Below are 19156 nucleotides of genomic sequence, written 5' to 3' on the forward strand. Positions count from 1 at the left end.
ATTTATTTACTATTTTTGAAGCAGAAAGCATATTAGTAATGTTGTATTCAATAGATGAGTTAGTAAATGGATTCACGTTAGCCAGCATGTTTACAATATCTTATTTATAGTCCTGCTATATGAGCTTTACCTTATTAATTATTATTATCTAAAGTATGTGATTAAATGATTTGTTGTTTATTCATTACTTGATAAGAGTATGTGAGTCATACATGAAATATGGAATAAACCCAGTTAATTATCTAAATATGGCGTATTTTGAAAAATTGCGTTTTAATTAAAATGACCTTCTAAAATTGATACTGAAAATTCCCCTAAATGCTTTGTACACAATAAATACAAGATATGCCTAATAATACTGCTGTAAACCTTATCGTATATGAGCTGCCCAGTATTGTGTGATGTCACATATATGAGAAACAGAGGACTTGTACAATGATTTTAAAATATTTATTTTATATAATATGTACATGCCCTCAAGAGCCAGAGAGAATTACAAAAACAGGTAAAAAGTTTTAAAAAACATTAACAGTAACGAAGCGGAACTTAACAGATGATGGATAGGAATGTCAGTTTATAGAACAGACTCGCATTTCACTGAGTTTGCTTTGGTACCTTCTAAATGCCTCACTGCCACGCTGGCTAACAGCTTTGGAGTTCACACACTGGCCGCTCGGCCAGTTTTGGCCGCTAGCTAGAGAGCCGCAGACTCTGGAGCCATCAACGGCGACAGGGGGCCGGCGACGCGGCGGCCGTGCTCGATCTCGAATCGTAGGTCCGGAGAGGTTCGCCGGGCATTCACCACATTGTCTTCTGGCAAAAATGCAGCCACAAGCAGAGCACAGATTACCAATAGGGCTCCCAGCACAAATGGTGGGCCTGGCACAATTCTCACATATTTATCTTCAACAGGTCGACCCTCAACTCCTTGTACAGCATGATCTTCATTCAAATCTACATGGAATAGATAGAATATCACTCCAAACATGGCTGGCCCGAGACCATTGCATAGGCCTCGCACACCAGTCACCATGCCTTGCACAACTCCTTGCCTGTCTGCCCGACTGTTTACAGACACATAGGCACTGATAGCTGGGTAGGTGAGGGAGCCCAGAGCTGCCAAAACTCCAGCGGCCCACATCATCCATGGTTTACTTCCAAAGCCATACCACATCAGCTGTAGCATTTCAAACAATAGTCCAACCATTATAGTGTGCTTAGCTCCGAGGGATTTCATTAGAAAACCTAACACTACTTGCACAGCAATACTGAGAACACCCACAATTGCAATGAATATCGCCACTTGCACCACACCAAAACCCATCACGAGTTTCAAGTACACAAATATGCAAGAGTACTGTCCTGCCTCAGGCAAATACGATAAGAACACTGCAACACACAACATAAGCACTGTACGTTCTGCGCCTACTTTTCGCAGAGCGGCAAATGGGTCAGCCTGCTCCCAGCTGATAGCAGGCCCCCAGCCGCTCGGTCGAACTTTCTCAGGGAGACTTTCAGGAACTGCCACCATGATAAAGAATACGTCGAGCACCGCGACGGCAGTGGCTGCGACCACGACGAGCGCTTCTCCGTAGATACTCATCAGGTACGCGCCCAGGGCAGGCGATATCACCATGCTGGCTGCGAATGTCGCGGAAACGAGCCCGTAGGCCCGAGATCGCTCAGCCTCGGTAGTCACATCAGCCACGTACGCGAAAACGATCGAGAAGGTCACGGCGAACACTCCACTTATGCTTATCATAGCAAAGAACCACCAAGTGTTTATTGTCATGAGCGGAATCGGTGCACAGGTGAAGAACACGGTCACTAGCAGGAAAAACTTCCTTCCCCACACGTCCGATAGAGCGCCAATCAGAGGCGCTGACAAAAACGATAGAATTCCTTTGATGCCCATGATGAGGCCGTTCATTAAAAACGTGTGATCCGGGAAAGTGGCGTTTAATACTGATATAATCGGCATAGTCAACAGGCCCCACGCGAAGAATTCCAAAAATATCACCACCAGAGCGTGCACAACAGAAGGTTCACCGATGCCCGACATTGTCATAATCCCGTCTTTCATAACAGTTTTTCTATTCCGTATCACCATTTCTACTTCAGTTGTAGTGGTCTTCGTGGGCGTCATTTAAGATTGTACAAGATGTTTATTCTATTTACCTACTTATATTATAGACATTTTGAAAACCTAAACACTACATTGAGGAAATCTTGAAGAGCTAGGTAACGAGTTAGATTATCAACGTCAAAAAAACCACTGAAAATTGAAAAACAACTCGACCCTTGTATTGCCACATTCAATAATATGATATGATAAATTCTATTGATTCATTGTTAGAAAATACCAGTGCAAACTTAGCACCCCATCTATGGAATTTTGGGTCGAAAATGACCTTGATCGTTAGGTCCCTGTTAGGTCCTTTAAGGTCCCACAATTTTTTCGTTAGGTCCCCTTTAGTTTTTTTTTAATAATTTTTTAAATTTTAGGTATAAAAAAATGCAACTTTAGCACCCAATCCATAGAATTTTGGGTCAAAAATGACCTTAATCGATAGGTCTCCGTTAGGTCCTATAAGGTCCCACAATTTTTTCGTTAGGTCCCCTTTAGTTTTTTTTTAATAATTTTTTTTTTAATTTTAGGTATTAAAAAAGTTACACTTTAGCACCCCATCCATAGCAAAATTGGCAAATTTTATCAAAATCGTATTCTTTACCGTTAGGTCCGTATAGGCTCATCATTGAAATTGTTGAATTATTTATTTTATTAAAATTATAAAATAATAAAAACCTGCGCATGCGCCTTAGAGCATTAAGGCATGCGCACATCATACATAAACAACGCGAAATTTAAAATGGTATCGTTTCATTTATTAAATAAATCTATTGTTCTGAGAGTGCTTATTTATTAATATATACACCATAGATTGACACTACTTAATACACTAATAGTTATTTTAATTCTAGGTTGAAAAGTAGGTTTTACATAATACTTAGTACATTATTTTGATAAAACTCGTAGGGTTCAGCCTGCGTTTGCAATGTAAGCGGAAAACATGTAATTTTTTACGACATCACATTAGAAACCTCAAAAATAACAGTACTTCTCCACTATTTAATGGATGTTATTATACATAATATAAACCTTCCTCTTGAATCACTCTATCTATTAAAAAAACCGCATCAAAATCCGTTGCGTAGTTTCAAAGATTTAAGCGTACAAAGGTCAAAGTGACATAGGGACAGAGAAAGCGACTTTGTTTTATACTATGTAGTGATAGTGATAGAGTCCGGCTAACGAATGAAAAGGCGGCAAATTCAAAAAATCATCATATGGTAACTTAGGTTATAGTTGGAAATAAAGTTTTGATACTTTAATTTATTATTACGAGCTTTGTTTTTTTGAGAGATTAACAACATCTTCATCTATATAATATTATATAATTTATATATGTAATCTGGTACAGTTATCTGATACAGATAAAAAAGAACAGCTAGTGAAAGTAAGAAAAAACATAATAAAATACAATTAAATTTTGTTTAATCAATATAATCATATTAAATCTAAAAGCCGCGTTCAGCCGCGAATAAAGAATAAGAATCACTATCATTATCTCTGACATCGTTAACTCTTCCATGTCTGCAGTTATTCCATCTTGTTTTTTTTTGTACTGCTCTTCAACATGAATAACCGTTTGGTCATAGAATAAATCTCGTCGAGATACTGATTTTGTGTCTTTAAACATTTTGAACGGACAGATCGTTCAATTTTATATTGTTGCTTGAATAGTTTTTAACTGGATTACTGGTATCATCCATGCAAAATAATAATAATAATATTAAACAAATCATACCAACTTATAATAATGTGCAATGCAATCAAGATGAAAAGCATCAAAATATCAAGTCACACTTAACAATGCATTGAGATATTTCTCGTAAACACTCTTGTTTTTCCTTGAAAACTACATCTCTTTCAAATTGTTTCATTTTAAATTTATTAATCATAGTTTAAAGTTTTCGTCATGTTTTCAACTCAGTTTTCAAAAATATTTTTTTTTTAATTTTTTTTTGAAATCACTAAAATCCTAAGCTAGAATCGCAGAAAAAAAAACACTTTGACAAGCTTTGACACATCAACAACTCAGGTTTTAATGACAGATAACTGTCAAGTGTTGCCAAATAAATTTTCAAAATAAAAAGCCAGTTTCATCTTTCGAACCAGACATGACTAGTATAGACACAAGATTTATTTATTGATTTAAATTTAATAAATGAAACGATACCAATTTAAATTTCACATTGTTTATGTATGATGTGCGCATGCCTTAATGCTCTAAGGCGCATGCGCAGGTTTCAATTATTTTATAACTAGTGGTCCGCCCCGTTTTCGCCCGTGGTACATATTTAGTATCCTATATCCTTCTCCTGGCTCTAAACTACCTCCCTGCCAATTTTCAGCTAAATCGGTTCAGCCGTTCTTGAGTTATAAGTGGAGTAATTAACACGACTTTCTTTTATTTAATATATACTATATAGATTTTAATAACATAAATAATTTAACAATTTCAATGATGGGCCTCTACGGACCTAACGGTAAAGAATACGATTTTGATAAAATTCGCCAATTTTGCTATGGATGGGGTGCTAAAGTGTAACTTTTTTATACCTAAAATTAAAAAAAAATATTAAAAAAAAAACTAAAGGGGACCTAACGAAAAAATTGTGGGACCTTATAGGACCTAACGGAGACCTATCGATTAAGGTCATTTTTGACCCAAAATTCTATGGATGGGGTGCTAAAGTTGCATTTTTTTATACCTAAAATTTAAAAAATTATTTAAAAAAAAACTAAAGGGGACCTAACGAAAAAATTGAGGGACCTTAAAGGACCTAACGGGGACCTAACGATCAAGGTCATTTTCGACCCAAAATTCCATAGATGGGGTGCTAAGTTTGCACTGGTTTAGAAAATCGAAATATACTTGAAAATTTTGTATTTCTCATAAATGACATTACAATTTGTATTCCAAAGACTTTGAAATCACGTAACAAACACTTCTGTGTAACAAACAGAATACATTGAAATAAAATGTAAATGTTACAAATTTCACAAAGCCGTAAAAAATCATCTTACTGAACGCTTCGAATAAGATTTTTGTTTAGATTTGTTGTCATATTTTTCGAATGTCAATGTCAAAAAGTCGAAAGCCCAAAGGAGGCGTTAACGATATTGTAATTCTAAAATAAATATAAGTTTAATTAAAATAAAATGGTGAGTAAAGATGAAAGCTCTCGTAAATTTACAAAAAAGTCTTTGTCAACGGATTGTACATAGTGTGCTTCTAAATTTCAGATTCGCTTCATTTTGATCCAAAACCGAGCGGGTAAGACAAGATTGGCGAAATGGTACATGAATTTTGATGATGACGAGAAACAGAAGCTCATAGAAGAAGTGCACGCTGTTGTTACGGTCAGGGATGCAAAACATACGAATTTCGTCGAGGTACGTGCACTTGGTAGATATAAAATTATCTTTGTTAGATGTTTTATATAATTCGATTTTAAACCTTTATTTCAGTTCCGCAACTTTAAAATAGTGTACCGGCGTTACGCTGGCTTATATTTCTGCATATGCGTCGATGTGAATGATAACAACTTGTGTTATTTGGAAGCCATTCACAATTTTGTTGAAGTCCTCAATGAATACTTCCACAATGTATGTGAATTGGATCTGGTATTCAATTTCTATAAGGTAAACTAATAATACAGATTTTGATATTATTTTTAAGCTTAATTTATGATAAAATAGGTAAGTAATAAATGGGCAAGAAGCCTATCCTAAGTAATCCTAAGTGGATGTAGCAGTTTTTGTGATTCAAGCATATTTTCTTTAAACTAAAGTTTAACAACATAATAATAATATGATCTCAGATAATTAGATTACTAATTTTTCAAAATAATAAAAAATGGGCATCAATAGAAACACAAAATCATTGGATATTTTCCAAAGTCAGTGAAAAACTTTTTAAATTTATCCATTTAAAAATCACATCTTTATCGTCTATAAAAGTATGGAAAATTACTGAAATTATCTCACGTTTTCATTATAGGTATACACAGTAGTGGATGAAATGTTCCTGGCAGGAGAGATAAGAGAGACATCACAAACCAAGGTCTTGAAGCAGTTGCTGATGCTGAATTCCTTAGAATAAGTTATTTGTGTTAAATGTTGCAGTTGATGAATATTATAGGCGATAGGCATAAGTGGTCTTTGTCCCTTACTGTTTAAATATGCTTCAAACTTAATAGCGGCTCGGAACATCATACGATCTGATACGCAAAAAATCAATTTTAGATATTAAATAAAATCAAATCAAATCAAATCTGTTTATTTGCTCGTATATGGTCATACAAAGGTGTTATAAGCGGGACGTTAAGGAACCTGTGCACACCCGCACTCACACCTGCACCTAACTTCCGAACCGCCATTAAGTTTGAATCAAACTGTACTTGATGCCTAAATTTGTGTATGCAATGTAGGTAAATACTCATTCCATATAGATTCACCACATACATGCGTTTTAAAAAATGTGTAAATATTCTGTCTGCAAAGGTATGGCGAGTTGTTTGAACTGCTATTTTTTCGTTTGAAGGTAGTATTTTCTTGCGATTGATTTTACGCGAGTATTATACATTTGGAGAATAAAGATTTGAACGGATTTTAAACGCGATTTATTCATTTAATTATTATCCCGACGTTTTGCACACTTTGCAGAAAGCTTGATCACGGGGAGACTGGCCGTCGGGGTCATAATAAAATGTATAAATCGCGTTTAAAATCCGTTAAAATTTTTAATTTCTAAATTGTTTGAAGGTGTTTATTTAAAGCTAGTAATTTACTATGAATGTATCAACAAATCTCATTAGTATTGTTTGTATATAAATAAATTATAAAAAGACATATATTATCTTGTAAATCTTTTATTTATAAAGTGTATAAGTTATACCTTGTAATCTAAATAGAGAATATTAAATACATGTTTGCTGTTTTATTTCTCAGTTCTTAGAATATATAAATACATTAAAATCTGTATATTTGAGACAGTTGTTCAATTATAAAAATTGGTAGTTACTATATTATAATACATTTCCATTAATTTGTTTCTATTTGTTTTGAGTATTATATACCTACAATAAAATCCGTTACTATATTATTATACAATTCCATTAATTTGTTCTATTTAATTGTTTTGAGTATTAATCCATACTAATATTATAAATGCGAAAGTAACTCTGTCTGTCTGTCTGTCTGTTACTCAATCACGCCTTAACTACTGAACCAATTTGCATGAAATTTGGTATAGAGATATTTAGATACCCGAGAAAGGACATAGGATAGGTTTTATCCCGGAAATCCCACGGGAACCGGAACTATGCGGGTTTTTCTTTGACTGCGCGGGCGATGCCGCGAGTGGAAAGCTAGTAAACAATAAAATCCCTTCAGATCTCGTTAGATACAAAGTAGTATTACAAAATGTAGTAATAACATTAGAATGTAATGTTAACGTAAATAACTAAGTGATTAGGTCTTAGGGTCAACTCACACCAAAAGAGCGGCGAAGGGCAGCGAAGCGGAGCGCAGTTTCCGTGTCATATGAATTTTTACTTTATTGTCATTACTATAAAAATTATTATCGCCTGAGAAACTCGAACGAGTCGCGGCGCCGCAGGAATTCCGTGGAATTCCTGCGGCGCCGCGGGCTCGAATTTCCATGATAAGAAATTGAAAAAAAATTGATATGACACGGAAACTGCGCTCCGCTTCGCTGCCCTTCGCCGCCCTTTCGGTGTGAGTTGACCCTTACAGTATTGACAATGCATAACAGGATTTAAATCCCAAAGACTAGTTCTTATCTAGACGATATATGAGTAAAGATATATTAAGAAGAGCTGGAACGTCAACACATTTACACATTGCACATGTTAGGCCGGGAGATACTGACACAAAAATTCGGGTCATTTGTAACAGGATGGCGGTCTAGAAGGGTCTTAGTACGCAATGACAAAAAGAAAAATGATGGTCAGAACGCTGGTACCGGCGGACTACATCTTTTTTATGGGCTATCGGTAAATTCTAAAATTTTTGTGTTACAAATCGTTTGACTTTCGCTATTTATACGACGAGTTCGACTAACGCCCACGCGACTAATCCGCCGGTACCAGCGTTCTGACCATCATTTTTCTTTTAGTCATTGCGTAAAGCGTAATAAGACCTCTGTAGAACCGCCATTCTGTTACAAATGACCCGAAATTTTGTGTCAGTATCTCCCGGCCTATGTATGTGTCATATTTTGCAATTGTTTATAAATACAGGGTGATGTAATTGGTGTAGTACGAATATCTAAAAATCTATGAAGAATTTTGTGATACAGTATAAATGGAAGAATTATAGACTATTTTACAGTATTTAATAAAATCATTTAATTTTTTGTTCATTTTCATTAGAAATGTCAATTTTTCTCACCAAGGTGGAAATTTGGATGATAAGGATCTTGTTAGAAAAATATAAATTTTGACTAAAATCGGCATTTTTTTTTCAAAAATCAAATTACTAATTAATAATCAGAGTTATCACATTATTAAAAAAAATAAGCCAAACTATACACAATTTTTACTTGATGCAATCCTCAAAGATCATGGACATAGTGTATTGCGCCTTCCACCATACCATCCAGAACTCAACCCAATAGAGTTACTATGGGGCATAATTAAAGGGAAAGTAGCATCACAAAATGTGAACTTTAACTTGAAAACTGTGGAAGAATTATTTAGAAAGGAAGCAAATGCCATATTAGTCTGGATATGTTTAGTGACGTTTGGAGAAAGACGCGAGAACATGAGGAAAAATATATTCAATTAGAACCAAAAGTAGATAATTACACTGACTCATTTACTGACGGCGAGTTCTTCGAGCGATGAAAATTTCAGTGAAGTAGAAGATTACGATTAGGTATGATTAAATAGATTCTTCTTCTTCTCTATAGATACTGCTCTCTGAATTAAAATGTTAAAACTGTTAAACTGCTAAGACGATTCAAAAGTGCTTCTAGAAGAAGTCTAATTGTATAAATGTTTGAGTTTGAGTTTAAAAGCAATAGTGTGAAAATTATACAATAAACATGTAACACATATTTGTTAGCGCGTATTGGTAGGTATTACGTACTTACTACAAATATAATATTTCTTAGATATCTTTACTCGACTAAAGTCTGCTCCGCAACTGCAGAAGACGTCCGTTATTTAAATCATTATCAAAACAACCATCCGTGTGTTGGGAGTGAGCGCACGTGTTATTTGTATTGTTTTTATGACCTGAAATTTAATTATTATTTGATAATTGAATGATTATTAATACTTTTATCCAATTGATTATTATTAGATTAAATAATTAACTTCATCAATTGATTTACTTTTAAAGTATAATTTTACAGGTAAATTATGAGAGCTTTCATAATTATATTTGCATAATATATTTATCTACAACGCACCCATTTTACAATTCAAGTCTAAAATGAAACTAGAGTCGCATTTATTTTTGAACATACTGTAAGTGAAATTGCATAAGTGTGAGTACTGTGAACATGCCAGCTTTCCTTAATTGACCAATATTTATAAGCCTCGTTTGTAAGCAAACAGTTTTCACTTCTTTAAAAATATAATTAAAGGGTTAAAAGTAAACCCCAAAAAAAACCACAGGCGAATTTTAGCAGTCATAATTATCCCCACTGCCATTCATGAATGAGTGGTGGAAACATCCACAGATCTGGATGGCCTTCATGCGATATCTGGGAACCCATGTCAAATTCACTCCATCTGCAAGTACAAGAAAGAATATAAATAACGAACGAATATGAGATAATTAATATGTAGGTTAAAATTTAGGTCCACTAAATAAATACGTAAATTATAAGTATCGTATAAAGTTTATTATGTTTTAACCGACTCCAAAAAGGTTTTAATTCGACCAGCATATTTTTGTTAGGTGAAAGTATTCAATTTTTTTCATCTTTTTTATAGTAATTGGTTTAAGGCAAAATTATTTATATATTACGCTTAAAAAATATTTTTTGAGGGTTGTCGATTATTAGGCATGTACAATTTTTTACCAAACATAAAATTTAAAATTCATGTTTTATTAAACATGTTTAAAATATGTTTCCCACCTTATAGTAAAAATCAAAACTCACTGAAACGGTGGTATCCCCCTCGATATGTTGTACGTGGGGCTGGAAACACTGATGAACTGGAACTTCCCGGCCAGTTCCGAGCTCGTCACCTTCGCGTCCGTCGCGCCGTGGCTTCGGTGCCCGAGCGCACGGAACGGATATGTACCTAATTGTTTAAAAAAATAATTTTTATTTTTCAACTATCTATACTAGTTGAAAACAGAGTTTTTAGTATTTGTAGTAAGGTATATTTTTACATGTTCACTGCTTTTGTCATTAGGAATGTTTGGACGCGCTTGGTGTAAAATATTAAGAGGAGGTGACCGCCTCCGATCGTATCCGATCCGCTTTCAGATCGCTTCCAGCCGGTCTATATGCAATCAGCGGCTCCGCTTCGACCAATTCCAAGCGTATACGATTCGGTCTGTGCGAAAAGAAAAATACGCGCCAATGTTCTCTGCCGGTCTGTGTGAACGTACCCTTAACGTTCAAACAATAAAATTTTTTGTCAATATATTTTTTTATTCTGTCAATTTAAATCAAAACCCGCCAAATTTATTGCTTTTTCTTTCTTTTTTTTTGCGTCACCCACCGTTAGCGGGGTTGAGGTCGTTGCGGGCGGCGATCGCGTTGCACGCGCTGTACGGCGGCGCGCACGAGCAGCGCGCGAGCGGGTCGTGCTTGTAGTCGTTGTAGCGCATCACTGTGAGCGTGTCGTGTAGCGATGTTATTGACGACTGGAGTTTGAAAAAAACAATGGTACTTAAATAATTAGAATAAGAAAAGATTTTGATACAATTTACTTATTATGTACAAAAAAATAAAATTAAAATCCGTTCTGTCATTCTTGAATCTTGAATGATAGCAACTTTCCATCCCGATTTTTTTCCTCTATAACCTTCCATCTTGATTTTCTTTCCTCTATATTATTTAAAAACATACTTAAACATAAGCATTTCAATGTTTTTTTAATAGTGACAAATAGCTTATAACTGGGAATAATTGTCATATTTTCTAAAATTTTAAAATCAAAACTAACGTTTATGATACGTTCACATAACATAATACAATCAATTATTATTAACACAAACAAACCTGTTTCTTCTGGAACATTCTAGCTCTCGGGTTAGTTTTATATCCGAACCAGTCGCCGAAAGTGGCAACCCGCTCGTTCCCGCCGCTGAGGTTGAAAATGCGCAGGAAATAAGCAATGTTGTACGATGGGAAGTAGGTTGTTCGTTTTAGCTCCTCTGTGCTGAAAAATATTTATTCGATAGAAATGTAAGTACATAATATTGATATATTAAGAAGAGCTGGAACGTCAACACATTTACACATTGCACATGTTAGGCCGGGAGATACTGACACAAAATTTCGGGTCATTTGTAACAGGATGGCGGTCTAGAAGGGTCTTAATACGCAATGACAAAAAGAAAAATGATGGTCAGAACGCTGGTACCGGCGGACTACATCTTTTTTATGGGCTATCGGTAAATTCTAAAATTTTTGTGTTACAAATCGTTTGACTTTCGCTATTTATACGACGAGTTCGACTAACGCCCACGCGACAAGTCCGCCGGTACCAGCGTTCTGACCATCATTTTTCTTTTAGTCATTGCGTAATAAGACCTCTGTAGAACCGCCATTCTGTTACAAATGACCCGAAATTTTGTGTCAGTATCTCCCGGCCTATGTATGTGTCATATTTTGCAATTGTTTATAAATACAGGGTGATGTAATTGGTGTAGTACCTACGAATATCTAAAAATCTATGAAGAATTTTGTGATACAGTAAATGGAAGAATTATAGACTATTTTACAGTATTTAATAAAATCATTTAATTTTTTGTTCATTTTCATTAGAAATGTCAATTTTTCTCACCAAGGTAGAAATTTGGATGATAAGGATCTTGTTAGAAAAATATAAATTTTGACTAAAATCGGCATTTTTTTTTCAAAAATCAAATTACTAATTAATAATCAGAGTTATCACATTATTAAAAAAAATATTAGAAAGTTTGGAGAAAGACGCGAGAACATGAGGAAAAATATATTCAATTAGAACCAAAAGTAGATAATTACACTGACTCATTTATAATAACATTATGAAATTCCGACGGCGAGTTCTTCGAGCGATGAAAGTTTCAGTGAAGTAGAAGATTACGATTAGGTATGATTAAGTAGATTCTTCTTCTTCTCTTTAGATACTGCTCTCTGAATTGGTGGTAAATGTTAAAACTGTTAAACTGCTAAGACGATTCAAAAGTGCTTCTAGAAGAAGTCTAATTGTATAAATGTTTGAGTTTGAGTTTAAAACCAATAGTGTGAAAATTATACAATAAACATGTAACACATATTTGTCAGCGCGTATTGGTAGGTATTACGTACTTTCTACAAATATAATATTTCTTAGATATCTTTACTCGACTAAAGGCTGGTTCACACTTTGATTAGTGCGAGTGCAGGTGATTAGTGCAGGTGTTTAGTAACTACGTGTGGACAGCGACTGTTTAGTGCAAGTGTTTAGTAGGCTGTGTAGTAAAGTGAATAGAAGCGTGTTCTATTTTTTTGCGAGTGGACTGCGAGTAGCCACGTCCCGCGCGCCCTCCCTTCCCCCTCACTCGCAGTGTGCCTGCCTAAACACGTCTGGACACGAGTGTTTAGTGTTTAGTGTTTAGCGTAGTGTGTAGCGTCGCGAATTGCACCATTGACCTGCACTCCCACTAATCACCTGCACTCGCAGTTGAATTGGACACTACTCGCACTACACACCTGCACTCGCACTAATCACCTGCACTCACACTAATCAAAGTGTAAACCAGCCATTAAGTCAGGACAAGACTGCTCCGCAACTGCAGAAGACGTCCGTTATTTAAATCATTATTGTCCGTATATACATAGTAGTCTTTGATCATTATCAAAACAACCATCCGTGTGTTGGGAGTGAGCGCACGTGTTATTTGTATTGTTTTTATGACCTGAAATTTAATTATTATTTGATAATTGAATGATTATTAATACTTTTATCCAATTGATTATTATTAGAATAAATAATTAACTTCATCAATTGATTTACTTATAAAGTATAATTTTACAGGTAAATTATGAGAGCTTTCATAATTATATTTGCATAATATATTTATCTACAACACACCCATTTTACAATTCAAGTCTAAAATGAAACTAGAGTCGCATTTATTTTTGAACATACTGTAAGTGAAATTGCATAAGTGTGAGTACTGTGAACATGCCAGCTTTCCCTAATTGACCGATATCTATGGTATTAACTATAAATAATTTTTTTTCAGGATAATTTTTCACACGACACGATCTGATCTCATACTAAGCTTTCGCTTGTGTTATGGAAACCAGATGGCTGATAAACATACATATATAATTTTAAATAAATACTTATATAGATATTCAACACCCAGACACAGAGCAAACATCTATGTTCATCACACAAATATTTGCCCCGGGTGGGAATCGATCCCACGATCTCTGGCTTGGAAGGCAGGGCCACTACCAACCAAGCCAATCAGTCAGTCAAATTATGTTTTAGTCTGTTAGATGTTCAACATCACAGATAAAATTTATTGAATAACATTCTCATTAAAAATTTTCTCATTAAAGGAAAGCCAAATAAACACGCACAAATTAAAAAAACGAACATTTAAATAGTAACCTAAGTTCTTAATATTTGGTATTTCACTTTAAAAAGTACATAAATAATTGTTATTTATATGAACATACAAACATTTCATAATAAATACGTACAGATCCGCCGCTTCAGTATTGCCAGGTAATTGTTCGATCACCCACAAGAGGCCGTCTTCGATTTTTCCCGCCGAAACGGCTGTTTTACTTTTGAACTTCTTGTAATCTACTATGTACCTGAAATTTAATTTAAATAAATGCAAATTATTCCATTCAAATTCAAATTTCTTCATTAATCTATACTAATATTATAAAGCTGAAGAGTTTTTTTTTTGTTTGAACGTGCTAATCTCGAGAACTACTGGTCCGATTTGAAAAATTTCAGCCTATTCGTCGAGGCCTTCTCGCTAAGACCAACAGGAGCGGAGCAATGCGGGTAAAACCGCGGAGCACAGATAGTTATGGAATAAAAAGGAATATCCAAAAAAAGGAAATCTAACCATTGGTTGTTATAAGTGCCGCTGTTGTGTTGTCGGAATATTTCGACCCATTCTCTGCCGCTCTTCGCCAAGCGAGTTGCGATCATTGCACGTACAAATTCCATTACCTGAAGGTTCAATTTCCTATTTTAGTTCAAACAAATATCTGCAAAATAGCCTTTTCTTTTGCGGGTACCATGCCTAATAATTACTAAAACATATTACAAATTACATACAATAATATTAAAATAACATGAAATTTTTTGAAATTCCATTAGGTAATTGAAGAAAAAAACGTCTTAATTCGTCTATTTATATGCGACCCAAAATATACCGTAAAAGAATACCTGTAGCTAGATTATTTTATTTTATGTGTGTGTGTGTGTGTGTGTGTGTGCGCGTCTGTGTGCGTCTGTGTGCGTGCGTGTGTTGAGTATGTGTGTACGCGTGTGTGTGTCAAATAGTCACCTGTCCAGTAGGTTGTACGAGGCTGAACAGCGTCCTATTGCTGTTGCCGATGGTGGTCTCAGCGGCGACCAGACCAGCGCTGGTGATGTACCAGTCGTCTGTGGACTGAATAGTTTATTATCTGTGGCAAATTTATAAAAAAATGCAAAGGTATTAAACCAATAGCATTCAAATGCTTTTTTAAGATAACATTTTAAAGAATAGGGGTATTGAAATCCGATTCTTTTGCCAAACCGAATTAACTCTTGTGGTTCGAATATCGGCTCGTGATCGATTTTTTTGCTGTTCTTGAGAAATGTATCGTTTATAAAGCAAAAATAAATATCAAAATTAATTTTTATTATTATACTCACACATTCTCACATTTTATTTTATTAGCTATACTCACATTTAAAATAAAAATAAACTACCCTCATTCTATTACACTTTATCAACAATAATTTTATCAACGTATAAAAAAAATCTCATACCTGTATAAAAGCTGGATACGATGTGAGCGACATCTTCCTCCCGGGGAGGGGGCGGGGGTCGTTCGGCGAAGTGCGATAGTTCAGTACGTACATCTTTTGTATACGTAACATTGATTGGTAGCTGAGATAGCGGGAAAAAGAAAAATATCCATTTTTAAAAGTGTTGGTTTCATAGTGCAGTTTCGTTTTATGAATCACCAAAAAAATTTGTGTACTTACAGTACCCGATATTTTTTTAACCTGGATAAGTCTGCAGGTTGATTTTCACGAATAAAACGTTTACTTTTTATATTTACTCCGCCATAAAACCCACCTATTCCACGTGACATGTGAGGTGAAGAGATCAGACAGGTCCGGCAGCAGTTTGACCAGACCACTGCAGTGTTCTCCGAAGAGCAGACCCTCGGGGGTCAGGGTCGGCATTGTGAGCGCGAACGCCAGATCGTCGAGGTCGCCTAGCATGTTTATCCACCTGGATACATTAATATGTGTAACGATTTTTATAATAAAAAAAATATATAAAAGCAGAGTAAGTGGATGCAACGTAACAAATTATTCGCAAATAAAAGGCAAAGTACCTACATAAAGTAAAAAAAAATTTTACACAAAAAAAATATGAAGACATTGAGAATCTCCTCCATTTCCTCCGCAATTCCTTTAGGTAATATTTGGCGCGCGACATGTTGTACAACTAGTGTCCTACATATTGAAAGCGTTAAACTTTTGTACAACACATTTATCTTAGTCATGTCCCTGCATCATCCCTGCTTCCCCTTTTTTTCAACGAACATCCAGGCGCACTGCAGGTTACCATCCTTACTTGGTGGAAATGCCGACTGCTCGCACTTCACGCTTTGCGTCGTCATTCTTAGTTCGAACCGCCAAGGAGTGGAACTCCCTGCCAGCATCTGTCTTTCCGGAGAACTACAATATAGGTTCCTTCAAGAGGCGAATAAATAGGCATTTTCTAGGTAGACATGATTTACCACCATAGACCGCGTCACCGCTTCCCATCAGGTGGGACTGTGGTCAAATGTCTACCTATCCGAACTTAAAAAAAAAAAAAAAAAAAAAAAAAAATGTCCCTAGAGATATTAGTGCTATTTTGAAAAACGTGTCACATTGCGCGCCAACCGGCAACATCGCGCGCTATTGCGCGATTTTGCGTACATATTGAATGTCACGTGTTGTGAGCTAAATGTTGCCAAGTGGAAATGTGGCTCATCCATTGGCGAACTAAAAATTGCAGTAGCAAATTATTAGTCACTAGTTTACCGCCCGCGGCTTCGCCCGCTTTGTCTAAAACCTAATAAATGATATCTTAAAACCTTCCTCTTGAATTGCTCTATCTATTAAAAAAACCGCATCAAAATCCGTTGCGTAGTTGTAAAGATTTAAGCATACAAAGGGACATAGGGACAGAGAAAGCGACTTTGTTTTATACTATGTAGTGATTAGTAACATAAACTACCACTAAATTCCATTTTTACATTTGCTGGAAAATGTACTTACAAAATGTCCCGAGCCGTGAGCCACTCGTAAGGCTGTGAAGTGGCCTGGTTGTAGCCCGCAGCCAAACCTTCCAGCTGAATTTTGTATAACTTCACCTGTAGTGTAAAAATCAAACACAACATTATATCTTACTCATTTTTACGCAAGAATATGATACTAACTATATAATTTTTTTGACAATTTTTTCTGTATTTTCATTATTTTTTGGTGTCTAATTATGTAGTTTATTTTGCTATTTTATTTTTATAATAAAAATAAATTATTTTCCTGCACATATATTTAAATTGCATTGCTCTAAACTGGTTCGTGGTTCAATTTCAATCAAATTTTTTATCTATTCTTAATATTATAAAGCTGAAGAGTTTGTTTGTTTAAAAGCGCGAATCTCAGGAACTACTGGTCCGATTTGAAAAATTCTTTCGGTGTTAGATAGCCCATTTATCAAGGAAGGTTATAGGCTATATATCATCACCCTAACACCAACAGGAGCGGAGCAATGCGGGTGTTACTGTGGAGGACAACTAGTAAGCAATAAAACAGATCATGTTATGCACACCTGATACCAGTATGGGTCATCTGGATAACTATTGATCATATCAGCAAGGTATTCTTCATTTTTGTCCACATAATCTTCTATTAAGCCACACACATCTGTTTTGTTGTAGCAATAGCTGTAAAATTAATATTATTTTTTTATCGCAAAAAAAAAGGATTTCGTGTCTTTAATCTCTGAAGTACAAATTTTTTAAGTAAAAATCCTATAAATTAGATTCTATGCAGAGGGCTTAATTATTCCTGAGCTTCGTATTTATTTTAATAGTAAGTATTTTTTTTTCTGAGTTAAAAAAGCCAGCTAGTTTAACAGCTTAGATTTCTAAATTCAAATATTTATCCACCATTACCCTTTGAGCATATTTTGCCAGTGCATCCAAATGAGGTCCCTTGTGAGGTACCCCTCAAGAAAGCCAGCTGCAAATGCCTGTTTCTCATCACTGGAGTCTGCTGTTGTGTGCAGTTCCAGGAATGCCCAGCTAAAATATATCAGATTTGCATGTAAACTCAAACTCAAACATTCATTTATTCAATTAGACTACTATTTAGTAGCACTTTCGAATCGTCATTACATAAGTATTTTTAACATTTACCACCGATTCGGAAAGCAGTATCTATGGAGAAGAATCTGCAAGAAACTCCATAAAGGTATTAATTTTTCAAGTATAGTATTAGTTCTGTGTGTGTGTATATTATTATATAATCTCTATAATTTAACTTGATTTAAGTATAATCAATCAGGTTGGTTTCTAACTTGCATGATGATTTATAATAGTTTAGCTATGTAACATATGTAAATTGCATTTTTTTAAATAGTGCAGATTTATTAGATAGTGCGAAAAAATACATCCATAATTATCTTTAAAAGTTAATGTTTGTTTGATATTAAAACTTATATTAGTAAAAATATACAAACCCCGTTGAATTTATTTCATTCGAATACGTAGCCCTGGCGACATGTACAGCCGGTATATCGTAGACATTATCAGTCACGGATATAACAGCTTTATCGCACCATGTAATGAATCCATATTTAGCCTCACAAATGATAAATAATATGTGGACTATTATAATACTTTTGAAGCGGAAAAACATTGTTATTTAATAAAATAAAGACTCGGTAAAACATTCACAAACACAACACATGCTTTAATATTTTCATACGTAAGTAACTATTGAATTAAATATTTTTTTCTAATTACTGTTTCTCTTTGTTTGTTATTATAAAATTTAATTTGTTTGTTTAGACATTCAAACATCGCTCTTGTGTCAACATGACAAGCATGTGTTTGACTTTGACATACGATTTATTGAAGTTACAAGATTTTGACATGATTTTGAACGCATCTTAACGCTTGTGGCTCGAAATTTGAATATTTGTGTAGTTAATAGTAGGAATAGAAGCTGTTAGTGCCTAGTGGGAAGCGGACAAAATATTTTTTTTATGTACATTAGAAAGATACTTTGCACAAGACGCTAACGTACATTGAGTGCATTAATTAAAGAAGCCTAGCCAACGCTAAACCTCTGCACGTGATGCAGCGCTTGTAAATCTACAAAGTGCAGATACGCACTGTGAGTGTGAACGCGTTTGTATCGATACAAACGCGCGAATTATACTTTTATTTTATTTCAGACATTTTGGAATGTTATTTTAATTTTCATGTTTGTAATTTTTTTCGGTATGCTAGACTAATAGGTTGTAAAGAATAAAGAACATTTCATACTGCCAGGTGATTACTGATTAGGATGCCTTGTAGATTTTTTTGCCACG

At 34.9% G+C, this 19156-nt stretch overlaps 3 protein-coding genes across 3 annotated transcripts; 1 reads left to right on the plus strand and 2 right to left on the minus strand.

Moving 5' to 3' along the window:
* Positions 1 to 428: 428 nt before the first annotated feature.
* Positions 429 to 2289, minus strand: LOC123699514 (hippocampus abundant transcript 1 protein). The gene has a single exon (XM_045646479.1). The coding sequence runs from the start codon at positions 2144 to 2146 to the stop codon at positions 695 to 697; it is 1452 nt and encodes a 483-aa protein (XP_045502435.1). The 5' UTR covers positions 2147 to 2289; the 3' UTR covers positions 429 to 694.
* A 2902-nt stretch (positions 2290 to 5191) lies between these two features.
* LOC123699523 (AP-2 complex subunit sigma) lies at positions 5192 to 7056 on the plus strand. Its single transcript, XM_045646491.1, has 4 exons — positions 5192 to 5290; positions 5372 to 5521; positions 5597 to 5770; positions 6129 to 7056. The coding sequence occupies exons 1-4, from the start codon at positions 5288 to 5290 to the stop codon at positions 6228 to 6230; spliced, it is 429 nt and encodes a 142-aa protein (XP_045502447.1). The 5' UTR covers positions 5192 to 5287; the 3' UTR covers positions 6231 to 7056.
* Positions 7057 to 9716: 2660 nt separating this feature from the next.
* Positions 9717 to 18640, minus strand: LOC123699508 (putative phospholipase B-like 2). The gene is made up of 13 exons (XM_045646470.1): positions 18299 to 18640; positions 17733 to 17861; positions 17387 to 17501; positions 16831 to 16925; positions 15632 to 15790; positions 15319 to 15439; positions 14849 to 14953; positions 14402 to 14508; positions 14022 to 14138; positions 11340 to 11499; positions 10837 to 10981; positions 10266 to 10410; positions 9717 to 9891 (listed from the first exon to the last, which is right to left on the minus strand). The coding sequence occupies exons 1-13, from the start codon at positions 18475 to 18477 to the stop codon at positions 9795 to 9797; spliced, it is 1674 nt and encodes a 557-aa protein (XP_045502426.1). The 5' UTR covers positions 18478 to 18640; the 3' UTR covers positions 9717 to 9794.
* Between the last annotated feature and the right edge of the window lie 516 nt (positions 18641 to 19156).

Source organism: Colias croceus, chromosome 18, assembly GCF_905220415.1.
Source record: "Colias croceus chromosome 18, ilColCroc2.1".
In the NCBI taxonomy this organism is placed as follows: Eukaryota; Metazoa; Arthropoda; class Insecta; order Lepidoptera; family Pieridae; genus Colias; species Colias croceus.

Excerpts from the sequence above, each read along its gene's own strand:
- LOC123699523 (XM_045646491.1), top strand. Across the intron at positions 5,522-5,596 it reads AACATACGAATTTCGTCGAG|TTCCGCAACTTTAAAATAGT; the intron begins GTACGTGCACTT and ends CCTTTATTTCAG. Across the intron at positions 5,771-6,128 it reads TGGTATTCAATTTCTATAAG|GTATACACAGTAGTGGATGA; the intron begins GTAAACTAATAA and ends TTTTCATTATAG.
- LOC123699508 (XM_045646470.1), bottom strand. The coding sequence starts at position 18,477 with ATGTTTTTCCGCTTCAAAAGTATTATAATAGTCCACATATTATTTATC. Across the intron at positions 17,502-17,732 it reads TGGCAAAATATGCTCAAAGG|CTATTGCTACAACAAAACAG; the intron begins GTAATGGTGGAT and ends TTAATTTTACAG. Across the intron at positions 14,139-14,401 it reads GGCACTTATAACAACCAATG|GTACATAGTAGATTACAAGA; the intron begins GTTAGATTTCCT and ends ATTAAATTTCAG.
- LOC123699514 (XM_045646479.1), bottom strand. The coding sequence starts at position 2,146 with ATGACGCCCACGAAGACCACTACAACTGAAGTAGAAATGGTGATACGG.